Below are 21,481 nucleotides of genomic sequence, written 5' to 3'. Positions count from 1 at the left end.
GCCAAATAATTCAGCTTTAGTCCAACCACCTTAAAACGCACATTGAAGATTCTGAGGCCACATGGAAAAAGGTGTTCTGGTCAGATGAGACAAATGTATTTATTTGGCCTCAACACCAAACTATGTCTGGCAGAAATCCAGCCAAATACCGTTACTCCTACAGTAAAGCATGAAGGTGGTAATATGTTATGGGGGTATTTCTCTGCAGCAGGGACTGGAGCACTTGTCAGGATAGAAGGAAGAATGGATGGGGCAAAATACCACCAAATTCTTGAGGAAAACCTGCTTCCCTCTGGCAGAAAGTTGTGAATGGGAAGGTGGTTTACTTTCCAACATGACAATGACCCAAAGCACACAGCAAAAAAGATCACACAGCGGTAAAAGGTGAATGGCCTTGCGTGGCCTAGTCAGAACCCAGACTTAAACCCCATTGTGCAATAAAACACGCATCAAACCACCTCCTTTTTGCACCTCTCTGCAGTCCAAAATTATGCCCCCCATGGCAAACACTCTAGGTTAACACGTAGGCAAGTGTGAAAAGGCCCTAAGTCAGTGATTTCCATTGGTTAATTTCTAAAGATAAACTATGTATACATTGTAAACATTTGCTACAACAGAGAAAATAGCCTAACCCGATAGCCAAAAACCATCTGACCAGAAGAGAAAATAAAGCCTAAAACTATAGCCTAAGACAGTGTTTCGCAACCTTTTTTCAGTAAAGCCACCCTTTAAAAATGATGGGCAATTTCGAGGTACCCCATTCTAAAATGTAAAAACGATTCTAATAGTTTTGCATAATGCAGCATGTAGGACATCCAATGTTAGACGGGATTTATTCTTCCAAAGCAAATACAATTTTGCAAACTAGCACTGACTAGTATGCCAATGTTTCTCTTCTCCCTCAGTTTTTCTCAATCACTCAGCTAATTTGACCCCAACATTGATGAAGAGTGGCAGGAGAGAGGGATACAAGGATGCTGCGCAGGCGACTGACATACTCCATATCAACTGCTGAGGCCATTGGTTGTTAGGACACTGGCAGCTAGAAGGTTGTAATAGTGCACAATGAAAACCTGTGGCTTTGTGTAACTAAAAGGCAGTCTTCATCCACACGCTGGCTTGTATACAATTTTTGGGCAATAGTTAGGCATTTTGCCAAGGCACCTCTGAAGAAACCTCAAGGCACACTGGTTGAAAAAGGCTGGCCTAAGAACCTTTCAGAAAATACCCTACACAACAACATGCATTGACCAAATATGAACATATACAAACTTCAAAAAAAAAAAAAAAAAACTTTACATACTAAATATGATTTTTTTTTTTATAAAGCTGATGTTTTACATAGAAAAAAAAAATTACATATTATATATATATATATATATACATATATATACATATATATATATATATACACACACACACACACACTTACATACATATATATATATATATATATATATATATATATATATATATATATATATATATATACATACATACATACATACACACACACACACACACACACATATATACACACACACAAACTTTAGGATAGGATTAAGCATTTTTTTTTTCCCTCACCCGGACAGGGTGTGTGTAGTGTGGTTCACACCTGAGCGATTTTCTGTTTAAAGCTTGCAGCTCTAATATTCTCAGCAAAATCCCATTAATTTTAATGGCCCTTGTCCACATCTGAGCATTTTGTCACTGGGATTGTGTGAAAAGGTCAACATAAGCGTTTCATTGCATGTTTTCTGGCAAAAGAGCAGCTCTCCACCCCTAATCTCCTCCCCCTAGTGCGTTCTACTGGCTAAAATAAAAATTCTTGAATATTAGGGTTGTCCCGATATCGAGCATTTGCCCAAGTACTTGTACTCGGACAAATGCTCCCGATGCTTCACCCGATACCTGGACAGTCAGCATTGATCGGCGCGTGGGGGAGTTACAATCTTCTCCCTCCGCGGCTTTTAGCTGCTTTAGAGAAATCTATACAGTGGTGATCGGTGCTTGTAACTCCCCCACACGCGATCACCACTGACTATCATCGCATCCTCCACCATGCCCCCTCCGTTCCGCTGTCCTGTTCTGCTGTCCCCCTCCATGTCCTCTACTTTCCTTTTCTGTATGGTCAGAGTCAGCTGACTCTGTCCATTCACATAACTGAAACATTATAACCTCCTGTGATTACGATGTCTCAGTTCATGAATGGAGAGGAGCTGCTGCCTTCTCTCCATTCATTTTCAGGGCAGCTGAGGCTGCAGAGAAAGGGACTGGGGAATCTCTATCCTCGGTCTTTTTCTCGGTCTCAAGGGGGAGATATCAGGGGTCTGTTAAGACCCCTGATATCTCACCAAAGCCCCTCAACAGGGCTGATAAAAAAAAAAAAAACACACACAAAGCATTGTAAAAAAAAAAAAAAAAAAAAAAAAAAAAAAAAAACAGTCACGTGACATTAAAAATAAAAGTATCGGTAATCGGTATAGGCGAGTACTTGAAAAAAAAGTATCGGTACTTGTACTCGGTCTTAAAAAAGTGTTATCGGGACAACCCCACTGAATATACATGTAAAATGCTTGCAATATGCTTCTAAATTGCTTGTAATACGCTTGCAAAACTCTCAAGTAGAAAATCGCTCTGCTCAGGTGTGAACAGGGCCTTAAATGAGGATAAAATATTATTTCTAACATAGCGGTGGAGGGCGAGAACCTATGTTAAGTTTTTCTGTTATTTGTGTTATCATTAGGGCAACTTCCCTTTACTTCCTGTACTGGTATCGCATTGTGGCACTGGGAAAGGAAACCAGTTAACATTTTTCCAGCAAGGACACAGACTAATGGTGTCATAAAAAAGTGTGAAAAGTGCTTACTTGTAGAAGCAAGTGATAAAGATGAAGATAACCATGATAAACAAGCAGACTACAAAGGATATTATAAAAGCGATGAGGTGTGCACTTCTGCCAAATATTCCTTCTGCAAAGATCAAAAAAAAAAAAAAATCAATGTTATAAAGTTTCTACAACAAGTAAATGATATAAAAACCACACAACTAAAAATTAAGAGCATAAAACCAAGATTCCACAGAAAGCCTAAGTAGATGGGTGTTTTCTTCAAAATATCTGTCATACAGCCCTGACCAAAAGTTTTGAGAATGACACATATTACATTTTCACAAAGTCTGTTGCCTCAATTTTTATGATGGCAATTTACATATACTCTAGAAAGTTAAGAAGAGCGATCAGATGAATTGCAATTAATTGCAAAGTCCTTCTTTGCCATGAAAATGAACTTAATCCCATAAACATTCCCACTGCATTTGTGAAGAAAGCTTCTGGGCTCCAAAGAAAGTCCAGCAAGTGCCAGGACCGTCTCCTACAGTTGATTCAGCTGCGGGATCGGGGCACCACCAGTGCAGAGCTTGCTCAGGAATCGCAGCAGGCAGGTGTGAGTACATCTGCACGCACAGTGTGAAGACTTTTGAAGGATGGCCTGGAGTAAAGAAGGGCAGCAAAGAAGCCACTTCTCTCCAGGAAAAACATCAGGGACAGAGTGATATTCTGCACAAGGTACAGGAATTGGACTGCTGAGGACTGGAGTACTGTAATTTTCTCTGGTGAATCCCCCTTTCCGATTGCTTGGGGCATCCAGGAAAATACCCTGTCTAGAGAAGAAAAGGTGAGGGCTACCATCAGTCCTCTGTCTTGCCAACAGTAAAAATCCTGAGACCATTCAAGTGTGGGGTTTGCTTCTCAGCCAAGGGAATGGGCTCACTCACAATTTTGCCTAAGAACACAGCCATGAAGAATGGTCCAAAAACATCCTCCAAAAGCAACGTCTCCTAACCATCCAAAAACAGTTTGGTGATGAACAATGCCTTTTCCAGCATGATGGAGCACATTGCCATAAGGCAAAAGTGATTACTAAGTGGCTTGGGGAACAAAATAATGACATTTTGAGACCATGGCCAGGAAACTCCCAGACCTGAATCCTATTGAGAACTTGGTCAATCCTCAAGAGGCAGCGAGAACCTCAGCGCCCCCCCCCCCCCCCCCCCCCCCAAATTCTGACAAACTCCAACCATTGATTATGCAAGAATAGGCTGCCATCAGTCAGGATGTGGCCCAGATGTTGACTGACAACATGCCAGGGCGAATTGCAGAGGTCTTGAAAAAGAAGGGTGAACACTGACTCTTTGCATAGAGCCTTTGACACTTATGAAATGCATGTAATTATACTTTAGCACAGGGATCCTCAAACTACGGCCCTCCAGCTGTTGCAGAACTACACATCCCATGAGGCATTGTAAAACTCTGGCATTCACAGACATGACTAGGAAAGATGGGAATTGTTGTTCCTGAACACCTGGAGGGCCGCAGTTTGAAGACCCCTGCTTTAGCATACCATAGTAACATCTGACAAAGGTTCTAAAAACACTGTAGCTCACACCATAGCAAACCAATTGTTCCTGCTATGTTATCCATCACATATTAAAATAGAACTATAGGCAAAACTTTTTTCCCATTCTGTGTAAAGCAAGGGAGGGTTATAACCTGTCAGATTTTTATCCGCCATCTGTGTCCCATTGCGGAAATTTCCCTTTACTTCCTGTCCCATAGCCAAACAGGAAGTGAGAGAAAATCCCTGCAAATTAAGGAAAATTACTTGGGGACCACCAGGTCACCAGAACTAGTGTCCTCATTGGAAGACTTCCCTGCTATTACTTTTCTGGGGACAACCAAAAATGTGGGATTTTCTTTTACTTTCAATGGTAAACAAGACAAATTGAGAGGCTGAATCTCCTTAAAGGGCCTGGTATCTTCAGGTGATTGGACACCAGCAATCTTATGAGGGGAAACACTCCAAGGGTCCCTCCAATGCAAAGTTACCAAGGAAAAGAAGGGAGGGTTGTCTGTGTCCCATCCTATGCTCCAAGATATGAAATTCCAAGCAAGTCAAAATACCTTTCATCTTAAAAGTGGTTATAAAGGCAGAACATTTTTACCCTAATGCATTCCCTGCACTAATATAAGAGAAAGTGCTAAGCTTTGATTATATTAGCTGACACAATGATACCCACATCCTAAAAAGCTATAGGAAGAGGAGAATTTTGGGGCAAATGGACTTTCTTGGTATCAAAGACATTACAACATATAAAAAGTTAAAAACAAGCATTCTTTATTACCCCCTTTTCTTCCTTCCTTCCTTTCCCCTTTGCACCTTCCCAGCACTGAAACCTGATTTGAGAACCATATTGTTTGTTTATTCATATTATTTGATGTAATGCCAGTTCTGTTAACATCTTGTCTGTTATTGCATACATTCATTTAGTTGTATGGTTACTTTTATGATTGTGTCATATTTCGTTTTTTTGCTGCTGGGATTGGTGGTTCTCCGGGCTTGTTTTGGCCCTGGAGACTGGGTATATGGCAGTGAGGACCTGCAGATAGCGCCAGGCATTTCTCCTATCTGGCTAAAATGCTCCTTTTCCTATAACTTATTAGGATGTAGGTATCATCGAATATAATCTTAGGAAGCTTAGCACTTTTTCTTATATTGTGATCAGGTAGATAACACACTTGGGGCCTTTTTAAATGTGCTATTATTTTGTTTGCTATGGCTTAAATTATATTACTAGCTATATCTTTGGAACTGGCTAGGTAATTATTGCTTTCTCCTCCCGCTTTGTGTTTGAAATAAATCTTGGTACCGCCTGTCCAATAGTTAATCCAAAAATACAACTAACTGCGCCTCTTGTAAAAACGATATTGGTAGACCCCTACTAAATTGACATATTGACTATTTCAAGATACAGTGGATTATATTCCTCAGGGTTTCCGTTTACATATCTTTCCCACTCTTAAGAACCCATCAGAGGATTTCAAGAAATCCTGGGAACGTACCTTGACTAATTGTACCCTGTTTCCCCGAAAATAAGACCTAGCGTGATTGTCAGTGATGGCTGCAATATAAGCCCTACCCTCCAAATAAGCCCTACCCTGTTTCCCCGAAAATAAGCCCTACCCTGAAAATAAGACCTACAAGGACTTTAACTAGGGCTTATTTGAGGGGTAGGGATTATATTGCAGCCATCACTAACAATCACGCTAGGTCTTATTTTCGGGGAAACAGGGTAGTAAAGAGTCGATGTCTCTGCTAGTCACACAATTTACTAATGATATGCATACACTAGACACAGAAACTGATCGTTTAAATTCCCACTACATGCATGTGTTTGAACAGCCTACAATCGCCAGCAGTTGAAAAATTGTGAAAGACAGTTTGGAACTACTTGGAAGTTATTATTAAGAAACAAAACTAAATTTACCAGGGACAAACTGGCATATATGGAGGGCTATGCATACAATTGGTCAGGTAGACCAGTAAATCGTAATTATGCTATTAGGAGGTACTTCACAGGTGCATTCTCAGGTTGAAGAAACCACTGTGTCTGCCTCAGAACGGTTTTAAATAACTGAAGTATCTCCCAATGCTCAGCCCATATGGCCAACTCATAAATAAAGCCCCAAAGACTGGTTCACATCAGAAAATGTGTGATGGCTTTGGACCTGGAAAGCGGTCTGCTGCTAATACAGTGACAGTTCCTGGTTTGGAAAGTGCAAGAAGCAGAACCCAGGTTGATAGGTCACATCCCAAGCAGGCCCTGCAATCTTCCATCCAGCAGAATCAGGGTACAGCCTCCAAAGCTACCGCCACAGATGTGCCAATGTGGAGAGCTGCATAAAGAGACTAGCTCAAACAGCATGTAGTGAAGTCTCATATGACTAGAAACATGATAATGAAAAAAAGGCTAGTAAACATTCTTAAACTTTTCTAAGTAGAGAAACATGTCCATCACCCCTAGGAAGCTAAAAAAAAAATTCAGGCATGCTGGGTGGGGAAGGAAAGTTAAACCTTTCCGGGTCCCTGATATTTTGTTTGCCAGTGTCCAAATTCTCCTGTAGGCAGCAGTATAACCCAACTGTTTCTGATACATGTGTTTCTAAGCGGTTGTATACCCGCAAATAAAAAAAAAAAACCCGTAAAAAGCAAAGGCATAATGAGCTAGTATGCACTGCATACTAGCTCATTATGAAATACTTACCTTGGAACGAGGTGTCGGCATCTGATCCGGCATCTGCGTGTTTTCTGGGTTCGTGGGTCCGGCATTGTGAGTGGCCAGGGCGCGATGACGTCACTCCCGCGCATGTGCGTAGGAGTCTTGTTTCCAGCAAGGTCCGGCAGTGTCTGCCGGACCTTCACAGCACATGCGTCGCTGACATCAGAGGCGGCATGCAAAGTGAATATCTCCTAAACCATACAGGTTTAGGAGATATTCATATTACATATAGGCTTACCTGTAGGTAAAAATGTAACAAAAGGATATACAACCACTTTAATAAGCAATACATTCTGTACTTTTATTACTCATGTAACTTAAGTGCAAAGCTATATTTTTGGGTATCCTGTATATCTGCATATATGTTTTATGTCTGCAATGATTATTAAAGAATAAGCAGTGTGTGTGTGTGTGCGTAACTTACTGAGGTCACACCTTAAAAGTCTTGTTTAGTTATTTAAGCAAAAATTACATAACATTTCAGAAAACTCTCTTGCATACAGATCATCAGTATTTTACCTGTCCTCCCATCTGGGGGCAATGTTGGTCGCAAATTCTTATTGCAGAAGTCAGTTCGGCAACATTCAATTGTTCTTCGTAACTGTGCCTTTGGAGAATCCTGTGTGAAAAAATAGTTACCTTTTAATGTTCCTAATTTCTAAACACAAAAATGATAACACAAGTTTAGAAACATATATAAAATAAATATTTCCAATATTATCACTTAAGACCCCTTTTACATTGAGGCAGTTTTCAGGAGGTTTAGCACTGAAAAGCACCTGAAAACTGGAGGTGGGGGGGGGGGGGGGGGGGAGGAAGGAAGAAGGGGGGTTAAGGAAGGAAGGAAGGAAGAAGGGGGGTTAAGGAAGGAAGGAAGGAAGAAGGGGGGTTAAGGAAGGAAGGAAGGAAGAAGGGGGGTTAAGGAAGGAAGGAAGGAGGAAGGGGGGGAGGAGGAAGAGGGGGAGGAGGGAGGAGGAAGGAGGAAGGGGGGGAGGAGGAAGGAGGAAGGGGGGGAGGAGGAAGGAGGAAGGGGGGGGAGGAGAAGGGGAGGGGGGGGAGAAGGGGGGGGGGAGGAAGAAGTAGGGGGGAGGAAGAAGTAGGGGGGAGGAAGAAGGGAAAAATAAGTTTGGAACTTAATTTTTTTATTCAGGAATAATTTATACATCTTGTTAGAAATACACATTTAGAAACATTAAAAAAGCCTCTTATTAGGGGTGGGTCATTGTTTTGAATCACCTAATTTAGTGTAGACATTTCACCTTGATCCATTTTACACTGTAAACAGACATGGCAGATGGACCAAGCAAGATAGAAGACTAAATAATAGACTACATAATAAGAAGGCGGGGGGGTTAGAAGAAAGGTGGGGGGAAGGAAGAAGAACGGGGGGAAGGAAGAAGAACGGGGGGAGAGGGAGAAGAACGGGGGGAGAGGGAGAAGAACGGGGGGGGGGGGGGGACAGACTCCCGCGCATGTGCAGGAAGTTTGTAATACATGGGAGGCGCTCGGACTCCCGCGTATGCGCTAGGAACTCGGCATATTACAGAAGTACTCGGAGGTCAGTGCAGCGTTCGGATGCATTGACATCATGACGCTGCATGCTACCCTCCGATCTCCCTTATAAAGCGTAGTTGGAGGATATTTACTCCACTTGGCATTGCACTGTGATTAAACCCTTACGGAGGTAAAGGGGTGACGTTTTTGCACATACTCTGGGTTGTTGCCGTCTCTGTTTACATACTGGAACTGGAGTTTATAGAGGTAGAATATGGTTGCACGGACATTTATTGAACCATGCTCTTTTTTATTAATTTAGGTCTATATAGAGTATTAACCCCTCAGACATGAAATAATTTAGGAAGTAATCAATACCCTCCCTATCTCTGTACCAGATCACATATTAATGCAACGCTTATGGAAAACGGAGGGGTGATATTCATGTGTGTGCTTTCTGTCGATAAAATTGTGTGGGACTTGTGTGGATGAGGGGCGACCCACCCGGTACAACTCTGTCCCTTGGACATAGGTGGTATCTGTTCGCGATACTAGTGCCGCCTCTGATCAAGCAGGAAATTTTCATGACTGTTTTGGGTATGTTCTATGTTATGCAATTACCATGCTGTATGTCCTATGTTCGAAGCAACTGACTAAAAATTACTATTAATACTGTTATTCATTAACGTATTTGACTTTTATTGTATAGTGTGATCCCTTCCTGACAATTGCCCCTGCCGAAGGACGTAATCTGTCCTGAAACGCGTCGGCCCATCTGGACTTCATATGGGAACTCATCACTAATATCATCAATGTTTTTATCGTTTGATAAGTATAATCTTTGTACTGTACATTTTTTTATAAATTGTACTGTATTTTACCATTATCTTGTTGCCGCTAAAGTCCCATTGCTTATGGGGGGTTTCTCCTTCTCTATAGATTAGTGTATACATTTCACCTTGATCCAGTTAACACTGTAAACAGACATGGCATATGGACCAAGCAAGATAGAAGACTAAATAATAGACTACATAATATTAACATGCAATACTTTATATACCTTTTGAAAAAAAAAGTTAAAGCAGTAGTAAACTGCCAAAAAGAAAAAACAAGAAATCCTTTTCCCTGCAAGTTAAGAGCATAATGTGCAAGAAAGTATCACATACTTGCACATTATGAAAGGTTTAACTGAAAACAAAGTCCTCCAACAAAGCGCTGTCATGGCTTTCCCAGGGCTTCCATCTTCACCCAGTCTTCATGTCATGGCACGGTGGTTTCACTGGCTGAACCATGACATTACTTCCACGCACGAGCCTCGGAGTGATGGCCATGGCACGGCTCTCCCTAGGGACGGCACACTGTGCCTTGAGAACACAGTGAGCATCACCAGAGCTGCTAAAGTAAATATCTCCTAAAAGGTGAAAGTTTAGGAGATATTTACTGTAACTACAGGTAAGCCTCATTATAGCCTGTAATAAAGAGTACCTGTCCCCAGCCCATCAGAATACCCGAGTACCTGTCTGCAGCCCATACCTCACAGAATATACCTTGAGGTGTTTGCTTTCCAAAATGGGGTCATTTTGTGGGTAATTCCACTGTCCTGGTGCTCCAGGACCTGAAATGAGATGTGTAATTTATGCTCCTAGAACGCATGACAGTGCATCCTGCATGTTGGCCCTCTGTATGCGGCCAGGCAGTGTAAAAGTCTCACACATGTGGCATTGCCATACTCAGGAGGAGAAGAAGAATATATTTTGGGGGGTATTTTTGCTATGTATATGCTGTGTGTGTTATAAAAATCTCATGAATTGACCACTTTGCGAGAGCACTAAAAGTTGAAAATTGGGCAGGAAGGGGTATAAGTGCCCCGTTTTGAAGTGGTTAAAGTGGACCTTCACTCATTTTTTTCACTTCCATCTATTAAATCCTCTGCCCTTATGGTTTTAACATTGGATAGTAAAACTTTTTTTCTGCCAGTAAATATCTTATACAGCCCACTTCCTCTTTCTTGTCTGGTCATAAGCCTAGGCTTATGACATCATTCACAGCTCTCTCTCACTCTCATGAGAATTTGCCGGGAGGGGAGTCATAAGAGGGTCAATGAGAGCTGCAGAGCTAAAGGTATGCCTCAGTGTGTCTGTGTAAATCCAGGAACAGGCAGCAGTTTAAATGTCTGCAGCCAGAGTTTGCAAAGCAATATTTCTGCAGCATATTTGGCAAGTACAGAATTACAGTATATATAAAATATGCAAAATGTTTGGAGGGAAGCTTCAGAATGGCAATGATGTTTTTATTACAAATTATGTGAGCAGACTATAAAAAAAAAAAAATCCCAAACAAAAACTAGCTTATAAGACAATGTAACATGTGCCGTGATCTAAACTCTATATACTTGTTTTTGAAAGTCATACCTGTCAAACACATCTTTCAGTGTCCTACACACACACACACACACACACACACACACACACTTAAAGCGCCAAAAATATGAACTTACACAAGATGGATGATCCTACCTTGCATTGAAAGTCTGAGCCTTCAAGCTTCATACAACCAGATGTTGTTGTAGTCTCTCCATGTTCATCTTCCTCAATTATTGCAAAGCAATGTCCATTTGTACTGCAATACACAAGATATTAAATTGTCAAGTTAAATGTGTATAAGTTACTATGAAACCTAGTTCAACAAGCAGCTGACAAGAATACTGCGTAGTCTACGGGTTCACTATTTAAAAAACATTGTGAACTATTTCTCCCAAAACATTCTTAGAATTACTTGACTCCTTAGTATGCTACTGCAAGAGCGATGGGGACTTTTGGAAAGATTAATCTTCACGTTCGTGACTTCAAGAAAACTTGGTTTAATTCCTTTTTAAATAAACAATTCCCCCCCTTTCAGATTACTTGATATTTTCTTTGGCTTTTGCTGGTTAGTGATGCAGAAGCATGCACAGAAAGCTATGTGAACGCACAAATATACGCCATCATTTTATTTTAATTGTTCTCTTTACAGTCAGTAAGGTATATTCCAGTCACACCTCTACATATATGCATTCCGGAGTGCTGCTCTGCAGAATACATAATATAGGCCACTAGGTGTCAGCGTATGCCTAAATTGTAAAACCATGCATACTACATTACAATTATGTTAATTTAACCACTTGACAACTGGGCACTTAAACCCCCTTCCTAACCAGACCAATTTTCAGCTTTTGGTGCTCTCACATTTTGAATGACAATTACTCAGTCATGCAACACTGTATCTTTATGAAATTTTTGTCCTTTTTTTTCACACAAATAGAGCTTTCTTTTGGTGGTATTTAATCACTGCTGGGTTATTTTTTGCGCCGTAAAAGAAAAAAGACCGAAAAATCTGTAAAAAAATACATTTTTCTTCATTTCTGTTATAATATTTTGCAAATTAGTAATTTTTCTTCATATATTTTGGCCAAAATTTATACCGCTACATATCTTTGGTAAAAATAACTCAAATCGGTGGATATTATTTGGTCTTTTTGAAAGTTATAGAGTCCAAAAGCTATGGTGCGCATATCTGAAAATTGATCACACCTGAATTACTGATGGCCTATTTCATTTCTTGAGACCCTAACATGCCAGAAAAGTACAAATACCCCCCAAATGACCCCTTTTTGGAAAGAAGACTCTCGCCTAGCAGTAAGAAGGGTCGCTGGTTCGAATCCCGACCACGACACTACCTGCCTGGAGTTTGCATGTTCTCCCTGTGCCTGTGTGGGTTTCCTCCGGGTACTCCGGTTTCCTCCCACACTCCAAAGACATGCTGGTAGGTTAACTGGATCCTGTCTAAATCGGCCCTAGTATAGGTATGAATGTGAGTTAGGGACCTTAGATTGTAAGCTCCTTGAGGGTATAGGGACTGATGTGAATGTATAATATTTATATGTAAAGCGCTGCGTAAATTGACGGCGCTATATAAGTACCTGAAATAAAATAAAATAAAGAAGACATTCCAAGGTATTTAGAAAGATGCATGGTGAGTTTTTTGAAGTTGTAATTTTTTCCCACAATTCTTTGCAAAATCAAGGTTTTTTTTTTACTTTTTTTTTTTCCACAAAATTGTCATATTAGCAGGGTATTTCTCACAGACCGCATATGCATACCACAAATTACACCCCAAAACACATTCTGCTATTACTCCCGAGTATGGTGATACCACATGTGTGAGACTTTTACACAGCGTGGCCACATACAGAGGCCCAACATGCAGGGGAGCACCTTCAGGCGTTCTGGAGCACCCAGGCCAATTCTGACATTTCTCTCCTACATGTAAAAATCATCATTTATTAGCTAGAAAATTACTTAGAACCCCAAAACATTATATATGTTTTTTTAGCAAAGACCCTGGAGAATACAATGGCGGTCGTTGCAACTTTTTATCTCGCACGGTATTTGCGCAGCAATTTTTTTAACGCGTTTTTTTTGGAAAAAAAAAATATGTTTTGTGCTTTACAAAAACCAAAACAGTAAAGTTAGCCCAATGTTTTTGCATAATGTGAAAGATGAAGTTACGCCGAGTAAATAGATACCCAACATATCACCCTTCAAAATTGCATGCGCTTGTGGAATGGCGCCAAACTTTGCTACTCAAAAATCCCCATAGGCGACGCTTTAAAATTTTTTACTGGTTACATGTTTTGAGTTACAGAGGAGGTCTAGGGCCAAAATTATTGCTCTCGCTCTACCGATCGCAGCGATACCTCACATGTGTGGTTTGAACACCGTTTTCATATGTGGGCGGGACTTACGTATGCGTTCGCTTCTGCATGCGAGCACACAGGGACAGGGGCGCTTTAAAAAATTTTTTTTTTTTTTATTGTTCATTTTAATTTATTTTAGTTTGATGCTTTTTTCCAAAAAAATAAATTTTTGACCACTTTTATTCCTATTACAAGGAATATAAACATCCTTGTAATAGGAATATGGCATGACAGGTCCTCTTTACAGTGAGATATGGGGTCAATAAGACCCCACATCTCACCTCTAGGCTGGGAAGCCTGAAATTAAAAAAAAAAAAAAAAAGATCCTGGCTTCGATCGTAGCGGTGAGTCGGTAGAAGCACGTCCCCTCTCGCCTCCCGTAAGAACGATCAAGCAGTGGAACAGCTGCTATGATCGTTCTCATGGTGTAGGGAATCGCCGGCTGAAAAAGCTGATATCTGAATGATGCCTGTAGCTGCAACCATCATTCAGATATCTCCGCACAAAGTCAAGGACGTTGTATGACGGCCGGCGGGCGGGAAGTGGTTAAAACGCTTTTTTTTTTTTTTTTAACACAAAGTTGTCCATTTATACAATATTTCTACCACATAACATGTACATGCCAAAAATGACACCCCAAAATAGATTCTCCTGCTCCTCCTGAGTACGGCGATACCCCATGTGTGAGACTTCCACAGCCTGGCCACATACAGAGGGCGAGTACAGCTGAGCATGGCTCAGCATGGCGGGGTATGGCGGGGTATGGCGGGGTATGGCAGGGTATGGCAGGGTATGGCAGGGTATGGCAGGGTATGGCGGGGTATGGTGGAGTATGGCGGGGGGCATTGCAGAGTATGGCGGGGGGCATTGCAGAGTATGGCGGGGGGCATTGCAGAGTATGGCGGGGGGCATTGCAGAGTATGGCGGGGGGCATTGCAGAGTATGGCGGGGGGCATTGCAGAGTATGGCGGGGGGCATTGCAGAGTATGGCGGGGGGCATTGCAGAGTATGGCGGGGGGCATTGCAGAGTATTGTGGGGGCATTGCAGAGTATTGCACAGCATTGCAGAGTATTGTGGGGGCATTGCAGAGTATTGTGGGGGTATTGCAGAGTATTGCACAGCATTGCAGAGTATTGTGGGGGTATTGCAGAGTATTGCACAGCATTGCAGAGTATTGCGGGGGCATTGCAGAGTATTGTGGGGGCATTGCAGAGTATTGCAGAGTATTGTGGGGGTATTGCAGAGTATTGCACAGCATTGCAGAGTATTGTGGGGGTATTGCAGAGTATTGTGGGGGTATTGCAGAGTATTGCACAGCATTAGTAGTGAGGGATGGCTGAGCATGGATGGATGGATGGATGTCTCTGTGCAGCGCTGTGGGCACTACACATCCAGCCCACAGCGCTGCAGACATCCATCCATCCCCCTCCCTGCTCACTGTGTACCGATCGGTACACAGGAGGGGAGGAGAGGAACCGGCTTCATCAGATGACGCGGGTCTGTTTACATGTGATCGCGCCGTCATTTGACGGCTCGATAACATGGTAAACGGCCGCGATCAGCGGCCATTTACCGGGATCCGTGATGCGCCGGGTCCCCTGGACCCGGCGGTCACGGATGTGTTCGGGTGCGCGCCCCAGGGGGCGCGCGAGAGGGGAATTCTGGGAGGACGTCATAGTACGTCCACCCAGAGTTATCCAACCGCCCTGCAGCCGTCATTCGGCTATGGGCCGGTTGGTAAGTGGTTAATAGAAATAAGCCCAATCCTATAGGTTCATTACTTTACATTAACTAAAGAATGCATTGGTTTGCAAATTTCATAAACCCATATTTTATTCACAATATAAAATAGAAAACATATCAAATGTTTAAACTGAGAAAATGTACCATTTTAAGTAAAAAAAAAAAAAAAGGTAGAAATTATGAAATTGGTGGCTGCAACATGTCTCAAAAGTTGGGACAGGGCAACATAAATCTGGCAAAGTGGTACTACAAAAGAAGAACATTAAGGTAATTGGCAACAGATAAGTAACATGACTGGGTAGAATCATAGGAGTTGATTTACTAAAACTGGGAATATGGTGCAACTCTGCATAGAAACCAATCGACTTCCAAGTTTTTTTTTTTTTTTTATGTCAGAGCTTAAAGTTAGAAGCTGATTGGCTACCATGCAGAGCTGCACCAGATTTTGCACTCTCTACTTTTAGTAAATCAAGCCCAGAGTGTCTGAGAAGTAAAGACAGGCAGATGTACACCAATCTGTAAAAATAGGTGTCTAAAAATGATAACAAGTTCAGAAAAATGTTTAACTTAAATATGCAAAGACTTTAAAGTGTTTGTTACCCCAATAGTTCATATTTCTCCTGTACCGTGTACTTGTAGCAACAAGTATCCTGTTCCCTTTGTATGAAATCTCTGGTGTTCCAGCCAATTCCTCTGCTTTCCTATTAAAAACTGACCACACCAAGTAGGAAAGCACACTGCGGTCAGTTCTCTAGCTGTGCTGGGAACTCTGCTCTCCTCCAATGATCAGACTTGTTCTGACACAACTTCCATGCACAGCCATTCACTGGAAAGCTCAGTGTACTGTTGCTGCTCCTCCCCCTCCCCCAGCTATTATGCAGCTGAGAACAAAGGGTATGTGATCACTTATAAAAAAAAAAAGGGGGGAAAAAAAAGGGGAAAAAAAAAAAGGTATTTATACTTTATAATATTTTAATCTGAATAGATTGTACACAATCACCTAGTAAAACAATCACTTTAAATGTTATTACAGTACATAATATCAAAAGATTCTAAGAATCTGGATACATTTCTGTGTGCTAAATTGGATGCTCGTTATCTTCAAGCCCTGCAATAAAAACAGGCATGATTATGTGATGGACATCACTGCATGGGCTCACATGCTATGGGGGCACTTGTGTGGGCTCAATGTTGAGCTAGACTCTGTGTGTCCAATGACATACACAGCGCGTCTCGGCCATACCCCCCCCCCCCCCCCCTTCATATGCTGCGATTGACCATAGTAGGAGTCAATGGCTCCCACTGCTGCCTCCATATTCACTGAGAAGGGAGAGAGTTACAGCTCTAAGGCAAAAAGCTGGATCCAGAACGGGCTCAGGTAAGTATGTGGGGGGGGGATAATCACAGAATGCATTAGGGTAAAAAAACACTTCTGCCTTTAAAACCACTTTAAAATGGTCTATTGCAGAGCAGAAAACTGTTCTGTAGTCAGTCAAATCAAAATGTGACATTCTATCAGTTTTATAGCAGCACATGCCCCCAACCAGAAGGTCTATTTCAGCATATTGCATATTTCAGCAGGACAGTGCTAAATCGCATATTGCATGATAACAGCATGGCTCCATAATAGAAGAGTCCAGATGCTTCACTCGCCTTCCCACTGTCCAGACCTTTCACCAATTAAAATTAAAATGAAAAATACAACAGACAACCCTGAACTGTTGAGTAGTAAGAATCCTAATTTAGACAAGAATGGGATAACATTCCCCTCCCATAATGCCAGCAACTGGTCTCCTCAGTTCCTAGACATTTACATTGTTAATAAAAGAGGTGATGCTACACTGTGGTAAACATAACTGTCACAACTTTTTTGAGAAGTTTTGCGGCCATCAGTTACCTAGTTTTTTGTTCTAAAATGATGCATTTTCTCAGTTTAAACATTTGATATGTTTTCTATTGTGAATACAATATGGGTTTATGAGATTTACATATACCTCACAATACCTCTCAGCAAATAGCTTGGGGTGTCCACTTTCCAAAATAGGGTCATTTGGGGAGGTTTTGTGCCACCTGGGCATTCCATGGCCTCCGAAACTGTGATAGGCAGTGAAGAGTGAAATCAAAAATTTACGCCCTTAGAAAGCCTGAAGGCGGTGCTTGGTTTTCGGGGTCCCGTACGCGGCTAGGATCCCAAAAAGTCCCACACATGTGGTATCCCCGTACTCAGGAGAAGCAACAGAATGTATTTTGGGGTGTAATTTCACATATTCCCATGTCATGTTTGAGCAATATATCATTTAGTGACAACGTTGTACAAAAAAAAAAAAAAAAGTGTCTTTTTCCCGCAACTTGTGTCACAATATAAAATATTCCATGGACTCGACATGCCTCTCAGCAAATAGCTTGGGGTGTCTACTTTCCAAAATGGGGTCATTTGGGGGGGTTTGAACTGTCCTGGCATTTTATGCACAACATTTAGAAGCTTATGTCACAGGAGTGCGCATGCGCAGGACTTCCGGGAAGACGTGCTGAACGGGAGCTCCGACCCGGCCGAGCCTTCCGTGGTCCCCAGAAGCCGCAACTGTCATCGGGATTCCTCAATCCTGACACCCCCAGGCTGCGGACAGTCTCAGGCACAAGCCTGTATGAGGAGATTACCTCAGAAATCAGAGGTCAGCCGGCAACTTAACTTCGGCCCGCCCGCCCCCACTGATTTCAAGATGGCGGCCGCGGCCTCCTCACGCGGAGACACAGGAGAAGGAGACTCCACTTCAGATATCCCTACTACTGAACAGCGTTCTATTTCTCTGATGGAGACCCCCGTGAGTACCCAGTCACCAAAGACTGTTCCCCCTGCCTGCACAGAGTCTCTCTTTAGCAGAGCTTTGTCTGACATGCTCCATATCCCCACACTGCAATCACCTATCGATCCCCCAGCCCCCCAGCAGGCTCTCCCCCTGAACTCTCCCCACCAGACGGACATGGCCCAGCTATTGAAATGTTTCTCCGATATGCTTGCTGCAGGCCTGGCTCAGAATGCCACACAAATAACCACCTCTATTAAAGCTGATCTACAAAGCTTGGGGGCACGCATAGATGTGATCGAACAAACAGTAGATCATACAGTAGCACGCACAAATCAAAATACTAATTGTATTCAATTGCTGCAAGACCAACTCGATATCGCGTTAGGAAAGATCGACGATTTAGAAAACAGAAATCGGAGATACAACTTCCGCATAAGAGGCATTCCTGAAGCTGTCACCAACATACATGACACAGTAAAGCTCTTTATGAAAGAACTCATCCCGGAATTTTCAAGCCACAAACTTGAGCTTGACAGGGCCCACAGAGCGCTCCAACCACCCCGACAGGATGGACTCCCGAGGGATATAGTGGTTAAACCCCACTACTACAAGATTAAAGAAGAAATTATGAAAAGATCTCGGAATCTAGACAACCTTTCCTTCCAGGGAAACAAAATTTAAGTCTTTGCGGACATCTCCAAGGCCACAATTCTAAAGAGGCGAGCCCTAAAACCTCTCCTGGAAATCTTATCGCAGAGATCCATAAAATACCGTTGGTCCTTTCCTTTCCGCCTTCAGTTTCAATACAAGGATAAACCCTACGGTTTCTCATCTTTTCAGGAAGGTGAACATTTACTCCTGCGACTCGGATCTATCTCCCAGGAAGTTTCTCCTCAGGAGCCCCCCACCAAACCAAGCTCTTCCAAGAGACCCCCCCCCCCCCCCCGGAACAAACAGCAAACGAAGAGACACCGTGACTCTCATCCGCCCAGATGACTTCTGATCCATCGGGTCCTCCTCGGCCCTTGTTTTCCCCTTTTCTTTCCAGGATCTCCTCCTTAATTGTGTGGCGACTGTGTACACACCAACTGAACTCTTCTCTCTACCCATGAGAGCAGATACATTTCTCCTCTTCCCCCTCACCTGGCCTCCCCTTAGGAGGTAACGGGTGAAGGCTCCAAGTTTCTTGACATTTCCTATTTAAGAAGATGTACCCCTATCTCCTCAAGATGGACCGGATAACTTGAATTTCCTGTGCCTAGGCGGCCCACAGGCTTAGCCTTAAAATTTCAGCTTACCCACCCCTTCTTCCCCTCCCTTCCACTTCCCTCCCTTTCCTCTCCCCTCCCGATTACTCGCAGACACCCACCTAGAGTGTGTTTTTTTCGCTCTGTTGTATTTTTTATAGGTTATGTTCTTTATTATAATTATTCATGTTTGTTATTTTTCTAATGCTCTTTAATCCTCACGTTTTTGAGGTTCCATATTATTCCTAAAGTTGGGGACCCGGCGGCCCTGTCGGATTAGCATTGCCACTCCCTCTGTTGTGATCAAGAGGGGTTTTCCCTCTGGCTACACCAGACACACAACCTCGGCTGAGGTTGTCCCTGTTTTTCCGAGACCCTATTTTTTGGGTCTTAGTTCTGAATTGAGCTCATAAGTTCGGTTCTGCATTTTACTAGGCGCCTGGTCTTGTTTGATACTGGTTTGTTGCTCTCATTAATTATACTCTCTCTCTCTCTTTATTTTCTCTTTACTCCCTTTTCTTCACTTCCTCTCGTTCTTTATTTATCCCAGAGGCATGCACAGTGGACCATCATGTTCCAGACTCTCCTGCTGAGGTCTCGAGCCCACCTTCCCAGACTCAAGTTCGCTTCAACAAGGAACCGGGTAGGTCCACACAACATGCACTCGTTTTACTCCTCTTGTGACCATGGCTGACTCTTCCCCACTACAGAGGGCTCTTAAGATTGCCTCTCATAACACCCAAGGCCTTAATTCCCCCGTTAAAAGGCGCAAAGCCTTTCAAAGCTACAACTCTAGGGGCTTAGATATTGTTCTTCTCAAAGAAACTAATTTCCCCTCTAATTACTCTCCTTCCTTCCTCCACAATAAATATCCTACTTTCTTCCTTGCAAATGCTAATGAAAAGAAACGGGGAGTTGCTATACTATTTTCTAAACAGACTCCATTTTCACATGCTTTGACAATTAGGGACACTGATGGGGGATATATCTTAGTCAAAGGCTCAATTGAGGGTAACCTCTACACCGTCTCCTATTATGCACCTAACAAAGGCCAAGACAAGTTTTTCTCCTCCTTACTTGCCAATCTCTCACCCCACTTTGAAGGTAGGGTGATCATGGGCGGGGGGATGCCAACATCACGTTTGATCAGGTTCTTGATAAATCGGACCATGGGATTCCCCACCTTAAAAAAACCCCCAAACAAAGTCTCCAGATTGCTAGACTCCTCCATTCTTTAGGCCTTATTGACACCTGGAGGGAACTCAATTCATCAACAAGAGACTACACACATTATTCAGCCCCTCACAAAACCTATGCTAGAATTGATCACATTTTCATGTCCAATTCTGAAATACACACAGCTTCCCAGGCCTCCATTCAAGATGTTCCGTGGTCTGATCACTCCCTAGTGACATTAAAACTCTTAAATTCTTTATCCCCCACTGGTACACGATCCTGAATGAAAAAGTTTTATCTAATCCTGTCCACTGTATTATGCTGGAGAAAGATATAAAAGAGTATTTTATGTTTAATGACACTGGGGACGTCTCTCCCAGTTCCCTTTGGAGCGCTCACAAAGCGGTAATTAGAGGGAAGCTGATCCAACTCTCTTCCCAATTAAAACGCGAACGACAAGCGGATATCTTAAAGCTAGAAAAAGAATTCAAAGAACTCAGTTTATCCTATAAATGGAACCCCAATCCCATTACTCTCTCTAAACTTGACACCACCAGATTGTCCCTCATTTCAGCCTTGACCTCCAATGCAGATAGACATCTTCATTGGATTAGTGGCAGTCACTACTTGCGTGCTAATAAGTTTGGCCCCCAGTTAGCGGGCAAACTTACCCCGAAACATAGGACCTATGCCCTCCCCAAAATAAAATCTCTGTCATGTTCTCTTACCCAACACCCCAAAAAGATCCTAGAAGCCTTTCAATCCTTTCATTCCAATTTGTATTCTGACAGTTGTCCGATCTCCCACAAAAAACTTAGATTCCTTCCTTGAGAATACCCCACTACCAAAAATCTCTGAATCTCATCGTTCTATCTTGGAGTCCCCATTTCAAGACTCTGAGATCCGAGCGGTCATAAAAAACCTCAAAAAAGATTCTGCCCCGGGCCCAGACGGATTCTCAAACTTTTACTACAAAACCTTTACGGACACTCTCCGTATCTGGCTCGTCTCTTTAATTCCTTAAGCAAGTCCTCCCCCCTTGATCCTGATGCCAACTTAGCCTTCATCTCGGTCATTCCCAAACCGGGTAAAGACCCCAGTGAAGTGAGCAATTACAGACCCATCTCATTAATTAATAATGATTTAAAAATTATGACAAAAA

General features: G+C 42.5%; 1 protein-coding gene across 3 annotated transcripts in view; it reads right to left on the bottom strand.

Moving 5' to 3' along the window:
* BMPR1A (bone morphogenetic protein receptor type 1A) overlaps positions 1-21,481 on the bottom strand; it is a 178,209-nt gene that overhangs the window by 24,299 nt on the left and 132,429 nt on the right. For all 3 annotated transcript variants that reach the window (XM_073596732.1, XM_073596731.1, XM_073596733.1), the window contains exons 5-7: positions 11,127-11,229; positions 7,636-7,735; positions 2,870-2,972 (exon numbers count right to left, since the gene is read on the bottom strand). In XM_073596732.1, coding sequence (XP_073452833.1) covers positions 2,870-2,972; positions 7,636-7,735; positions 11,127-11,229 — 306 coding nt within the window. The remainder of the gene's footprint in view (positions 1-2,869; positions 2,973-7,635; positions 7,736-11,126; positions 11,230-21,481) is intronic.

This window comes from Aquarana catesbeiana, linkage group LG08 (assembly GCF_042186555.1).
Source record: "Aquarana catesbeiana isolate 2022-GZ linkage group LG08, ASM4218655v1, whole genome shotgun sequence".
NCBI classification, from domain to species: Eukaryota; Metazoa; Chordata; class Amphibia; order Anura; family Ranidae; genus Aquarana; species Aquarana catesbeiana.
The sequence above is the reverse complement of the archived record's forward strand: the minus strand, read 5'-3'. Positions and strand labels throughout refer to the sequence as shown.